Source organism: Aedes albopictus, chromosome 2, assembly GCF_035046485.1.
Source record: "Aedes albopictus strain Foshan chromosome 2, AalbF5, whole genome shotgun sequence".
In the NCBI taxonomy this organism is placed as follows: domain Eukaryota; kingdom Metazoa; phylum Arthropoda; class Insecta; order Diptera; family Culicidae; genus Aedes; species Aedes albopictus.
Window position 1 is genome coordinate 96,270,449 of NC_085137.1, and position 7,190 is coordinate 96,277,638.

The window sequence follows — 7,190 nt, forward strand, 5'->3', positions numbered from 1 at the left end:
CCCAAAATATAATGTCATCACAGAAAGCAAGAAGAAAGAAATAACAAACTCGAGAAAAAGAAGACCGTCTTCGCGAGTCTCGTCTCAGATGCAGACTGCAGCAGTTTTATGGTGTCAAGTTTTTCAAAATCCCTTCGCCAAATAAATAAACAAAGTATAACATAGGATATCTAGATATCTATCTCCATTTGTGCCAGCAATCTATAGGCATACGAATGCCAATATAAAATTTTTGTTGAATGGTTTCGTCAAAGCCTTTCCAAGTGCATAAAAGCTGCACACCACGGTTGCTAAAATATTTTTCTTTAACTTTTCGTGGCCTTGTTGTTTACGATTTGGACATCTTTCTTTCTGAGTCCTTCTGAGAATTCACAGGAATTCTATCCGGGATTCCCAAGGAGTTGTTGATGAGATTCTTCCGGGGATTTGTTTAGGATTGTTAATTCCTAATTTTTTGAGAGATTCCTAAATGGATCCATTTCAGATTCATCCGGAAACTCCTGTTGGAGGAAAACTAGCAAGAAAGTGCTGAAGTTTTTCCTCAAAGAAATCCTGTAAATAGAAACTGCAGGAGGAATTTCTCAAAATACTCCCTAATAAACTCCTGGAGTCCATTAGAAATATCTGAATTAAATTCTGGAGGAATTATTGAAGGAATTAAAAAAAGTTCCTATGTAAATCAATCCTAGAAAGAGCTCCTTAAGAAATGCCGGAAGCAGTTTCTGAAAGATTTCCAGGAGAACTTCCCGGAAGAATCTCAGCAAGAGTTCCCAAATGGATCCCGGAAGAGATACTCGAAGGAATCCACGAACCAGAGACTCCAGAAGCAATTCCTGACAGCAGTCCAGAAGTAATGTCCGAAATTCTAGAAGCAATTCCATAAGTAGTTACTGAAGGAGCTCCTGGAGGAATTCTGGAGAAGTTGTTGAAGGAATACTGAAAGAAGTTTTTCAAGGATTCCTGGTAGGATCTCCGGGAGGAATCTCGCATGAAATTCCAGGAAGGAATTCCAGACGGAATTTTGAAAAAAGTTTCTGAAGAAACCTGGGAAGGAATTCTTAAAGCAATCCTCGAGAGTGCTCCGGAAGAAATCCCTGGAAGTTCCAGAAGAAATCGCTGAAGGAATTCTGACAGGAGTTCCTGCAGGAACCTCTCAGGAATCCAGAAAGGATCCCAGAGGGCTTATAATGAATGAAATCCCAGGAGAAATTTCGTAATTAATTTCTAGAGAAATTTCAGAAGGAAGTTTGAAGGAACTCCTGAAGTAATCTCAGGGGGAACCTCTTTATGAATCTCATGGTAAACTCCTTGAAGAACCCCAGAGGGAACTTCTGAAAGAATCCTTAATAAACCCCTGAGAGAATCTCATCAAGAACTCCTTGTGAATCCTACAAGAAACTCCTAGAGGATCCCTGGAACAAATTTGTAGAATAACCGCCGTAACCCAACACGAAAAGATGATATACCCACGTTACAGACTCCGTTAAAGATCGAGCATCCTTTAAACCCCCTCAACTATTCAATCCTCAGCATGGGTCGCCTGATACCAAGGATTGGAGTTCCCTGTTTGGAGGACGTCTACCATTACACCTTGAACAACAAATGTTATTTCTCATTTAGAAGAATAACTCTATCTACCTACAGCGTATCAAACAATTGTCCGTACAGCAATTTTTTGATCAAAATTTTTAAATTTAAATGTTTATAACTTTTTTATACGTGAATCAAAAACGCTGAAATTTTGACCAATTATAACCCATATATTAGAGCTCCATTGGTAAAATTTTGAGCGAGATCGAATAAGTTTCTGAAAGTTATAGAACTATTAGTAAAACTTAGAAGATTTTTGAACACATTTTTGAAACCTCAATATGATGAAACTTTTCCAATTTTTTTTTGTGTTACGGCTTATACCTAAGGCTTTCATATGCAGCTTCGTTTAAGGTTTTATAATCATTACAAAAAATATGAAAAATCTGTATATGTTCAGAGATTCATTTGGAAATTTTTCATATTTAGATCAATAAAAGTACCAAGTGTTTTCAACTTTTTTAAACTCTCTTAATGTAATATTTTTATATAGGCCCTACTAAACTATATATGAAGAGTAGGTCCTATGGATTTTTCGTTCAGTTAATGCACTTTTATTGGTGGAACACGATTGGCAGATTATATGTGCAAAAAATGGTAAAGGTTTAAATATCGTCAACTACATAAGCATATTTTTCATATTTTTTGTAGTGAATATATAACCCCAAACATAGCTGCATATGAAAGCCTTAGGTATAAGATGTAGCACAAAAAAAATTAAAAAAAATAATCGAGTGCATATTGAGATATAATGTTTAAAAATCTTATGTTTTACTAAAACTTCTATAACTTTCAGAAAACTTATTCGATCTCGCTCAAAATGTTGCCTATGGAGCTTTAATATATGATTCATGATTGGTCAAATTTTCAGCGTTTTCAGTTGACGCATAAAAAAGTTATAAACATTTGAATGAAAAATTATTTTAACAAAAAAAAAATGCTGTACGGACAATTGTTTGATACACTATAGCTTTGAGTACCTAGATAAACCGGAAATAAAAAAGATATCCGACATATAAAACTTTTTCGTGTTTTACGATTTTGGTCCACTTATTGTTCAGCTTGTTGTCTTTACCTGACATACCCTGCTCGCAACGCCTTTTGTATGAATATTATATCTGTGCTGTTCTTCTGAATCCTGTTGGATTGCACTAAAGTCCTGTGTACTTAGAATATGTACATTTTCCACTAAAACACAAATTTATCAGAAACAGTTTTGAAATCACTGTCGCATGCTCGCCTACACTGCTTACTTGTTTGCTCGAGCAATTTTCACTGATTTCCATCATTATTTATTAGTAAAATGAATTCAATTCATGATTACTATACTGCTGTGTGCAGCATAGTTGTCCCATGCTTTATGTGAGTTTATATTAACATGGGACAACTATGTTGCACTGTTGCAAATGGTAGTATAAATCTGAATCCTACACTTGATTTACTGCCATCTACACATTGAACGATCGTCTGATTTCTTCATCAGCTATGTTGTCCACAATCCAATCTATGAACGCCGCAATTCGTGAGAAGGTCATGTAGGACCATCCCATGCACTCTCTGGTATCCGTTGACAGGCCAATCAAGTATGGAACACCTTCAGCATCTTCCCACCGGAGCATACTGTGCGACGGAAAACACGTGTACTCCCGGTATGGATATTTGACACAAATGTGCGAATCTCGAATCGGGTGGGCATGTGTTCTTTGACAGTCCGAGTTGTACATCGTTAGCAGATCGATGTACTTTATGTCAGTGCCGTCGGTTTTATTGAATGGTTGTAGCATTTCAACTATAAGTGGAGAATGAGTTTGGTTGTTCCATAAACAGGCTGGATGCAGATTAGGACCCCAAACCAAGGATTGCGGTAGTCGCAAAATAGCGATATCATTACTGTAATCCGTTGCGTTGAAGGAACTGTGTTGAACAATCTGTCGAACTTGGATTGTAAGTCTAAAGTTTCCTAGCGGTTGAACAGCAGGAGTTGTTGTGGTGTGCACACAGCTGGCAGAAGTTAGTACCGTTCGATCAGAAATGATGGCGCCCATGCAAATATATCGATTTGAGTTATCCAAAATTCGAACCTAGGGGACGAAAATTATCGATGAATTGATGATTATACGAAAAACTTTTAAAACGCATACCATTGGTGCTCCGTTGGTTTCCGGCAGTGAATCGTTTACGAGTTTTGGACATTTCATTAGAATCGAGTGTTTGCTACTCCAGGCGTCTTTATCGATGTCAGCGTTAGGGCAACATATCACCGAAGTCGAAGAGCAGAATGTGGCCTCTTTTGTGAGTTCAAACTTCTTCCACTTTCGCTGACATCTTGATATTGCTGTGCACCTTCCCGGTACTCCGTTGGCATCCGTGCATGAATCTCCTACGTGGCGACTCTGTTCCAAGAACTGAACTGCGTTTACCGTCGCGGTTTTAGGAAGCAATACACGCTCCATCCATTTGATATGGCTTTGAATTCTTGTGGACAGCAAATGCTCCCCATAGCCACAGTCCCGTCCAATTTGTACCAAACCATCCAGTTGCGGATATAATTCATCACGTCCAGTTATTGTTCTATCTATGGCTCTAGACATACGTGTAAAATTTTTATTAACATAAGTATATGTGCCTCCAAGCTTCAGATCACATGCTCCGGGTACCAGAAATCGATCAGTACCTACGCAGATAAGTTCATCAGTGATGCCGTTTGGAAAGCGTGATACATATTCTTTGGGAAGTCTGCAGGTTGTCTCATTTTTTGGTTCTATGTACACAGTCAATGGAATCAACGATGGATCTGAAAGATAAATTGTATTTGCGATTTTATTTGAATACAATGTGCACGTTGGAATACCTATGCATTCAGGAAAATCATAGCAATCCCAATCGTAAATGTCTCTCCTTCCGAATCCAAAAACACTATTTGGCACAGCAGATACGTTACCATAATCAATGCAAACTGGTCGAATGTTAATGAAGCTGTACAATTTCTCCAAGCGTAGAATGGCAATATTGTAATATCCGTACGCTGGATTATATTGAGGATGCACATTTATTTTTGAGATTTTCAATACACCCTCCTCTGGATGTGAGACAGCTGAAGCTGGGATCCTGAAATGTATTCAAATAGTCCTCATCGAACACAGACTACGTAGGCTACTCATGGCATTACCCTTGATAATGGACACAATAGGCAACTGTAAGAACCGTATTTTCATCGATGATTGTACCATAACAATTCTGAGGAGCTCCCTTAACATTCCACATTAGCTGAACAAGATATTTAGGTGGTAAATCGTTGTATATGTGATGAGTGGTGAGGTAAACAAATTCGTACACATGTATTTTGTCGAGACGCTCTGTATAGATATGTTCACGAAATCTATTGAATCGTAATGCACAGAACGTGGCATTAAAAAGGTCGTCTGAAATTGAGTTGTTATTTTACTGGTATTAAAATTGCTTGTATGTTGCCAAACCCTCAATGACAGCGCCACCTTGCCGCATAGTTGCTAGAATCCAGTCATGATAAGGACCTATTTTAGTGTACACTCCAGGATTTGACAATCCACAGGGCAATCCGAACGAAGTGACAGCCACTACGAAAGGTGTTAGACGAGCATTGTGTAACAGTTTGACTTGAAGTGGACCACCGGAGTCACCCTGTAATTTTTTTAGTTGATTCAACATAATTTATAGAAATAGTGGTCTACTCACTTCACAGGTATCCATCTTCTCATCGACGGCACACAGATGGTTTTCGTGGAGTCCAGCACTCAAACCCCGAACAAGTTCACTAGTATAAAACTTCCCACATTTGGAGGATTCCATGGGCTTTAAAGAAACTTTTAGCAGAGATGGGGTATGATCCTCAACTGAAAGATCGAAAATTAATCTTCTTCACTTATATATAACAATATTAAAAACATACAAGGACCGGTGCTGCCCCATCCAGTAGCGATGAATTCTGTAAAACGTATCTCTGGATCGATCCAAAGACATGCTGGACACACTGTGTCATGTAACCTACAATCGGCAAATAGTGCATAGTTCGTAGTTTCAAGAACAGTTTTCTATACTCAAAAGACTCAAAAACCCGTTTCATTTCGCGGTGGTGAGTCCAGAAGCACCTTAAGTACATGTGTTAACACACTAAAGGCGCTCACCACTAAAATGTGTGAGACCTAGTAATAATTACCACACCGAAAATGTGTAAAAGTTACACATTCAGAATAGCAGTGCTGGCTTGGTTTACTAATAACCTTAACCTTCTTCGTGCATTAGCTTGCGCTCACCTCGCTAACCTAGTGCACGTTTAGGGGTTTTGGTCGGTGTTCAACGAAAACCGGTGTTTCCCCTATGCCTTTCATTAACAGCATGAAACTTACCTAACAGGCTGTTCCATTTTTATCAGTGCTATATCATGGTATTTCACTCCAAACCGATGTAGCGGGTGTCGATATATCTGAACAATCTTATATTGCTGGGCGTATTCATCATCCTCATCGGTTTCCAAATTCAAGTCGCCAAATCGCACAATGTCCGGTCGTACATCCTGGTGATCTACCACGCAGTGCGCCGCAGTCACAACGTAGTCCATCCAAATCAATGTACCTCCACAATGCCACAGTACTTTTCCATCATCCTGGGTCCACCCGATGGCTCCCATGTGGGCGAATTCCTTCAATAACGCTGGCTTCCCAAAAACAGGAGCAGCTGCCCCCGTCTCAATAAGCTCATGATAACGCAGTCTGCAATCTTGATAACATTCTCTTTAGTACATTTATTTATGGTTTTCTGAATAATATTAATACCATCCAATGTGTTCCGTTCATTCGATAACATTCGGTCTGCATCCCAATGTCGACCTTGAACATATAAATGTCAATCATATAAAAGTTCTACAACATGTCTCAGTACATGCACTTTTCGCTGAACTAACCTTCACAAATCACCACCACCACAGTAATTAACCATCCGAGTGCGCCGAACATAGCGAAAGACTACAGGTACCACGCGCAACTGAGCTTCAAAATCAAAGCAGTATTCATCCCAAACGAATCTCAACTGAGAACTTATTCGTGATTCTTCTCTTAGCGTGCTTGTATTTATCTATTGAAAGATAACAGGTTTCTAACATTAGACGTCGATAGGTTGAGCTACGAGCTGTATCGCGTCTGTTTTATTCATCACCTGCTCATAGACAGCCAGGAGTCGCATAAGGGTACACGCATTACATCGTATAAAGTACTATTTTAAGTCACTATCGCATGCATGAACGATGGATGGATAATTTTCATCGCATATATGACATTATTTTATATAAACTTGTTACGACGTGCCCATACGTGTAGCATACACATCCACTTATCCCAACTTATCAACAGTCCTGATTCTATTTGTTTTTTTTTTTATAGAAATAATACTTCTAACAAATTCTTACAGATTAAATAACACCTTTTGCCAAGTGCAAAAATACTTCAACGATGTATAGTTTTAAAACACAATACCACACTACACCATGTCCAATAAGTTCTCATATGTACAAAATACAAAGTTAGAACTAATAATTTTATTTCACATCTGTGATTCATAACTTTACA

The 7,190-nt window shown here is 38.6% G+C and overlaps 1 protein-coding gene across 1 annotated transcript; it reads right to left on the bottom strand.

Annotated features, from left to right (window-relative positions):
* Nucleotides 1-812: 812 nt before the first annotated feature.
* LOC109417650 (uncharacterized) lies at nt 813-6,732 on the bottom strand. Its single transcript, XM_029852664.2, has 10 exons — nt 6,530-6,732; nt 6,402-6,455; nt 5,976-6,345; nt 5,519-5,613; nt 5,305-5,462; nt 5,067-5,250; nt 4,760-5,012; nt 4,442-4,698; nt 3,732-4,384; nt 813-3,671 (listed from the first exon to the last, which is right to left on the bottom strand). The coding sequence occupies exons 1-10, from the start codon at nt 6,579-6,581 to the stop codon at nt 3,039-3,041; spliced, it is 2,709 nt and encodes a 902-aa protein (XP_029708524.1). The 5' UTR covers nt 6,582-6,732; the 3' UTR covers nt 813-3,038.
* Between the last annotated feature and the right edge of the window lie 458 nt (nt 6,733-7,190).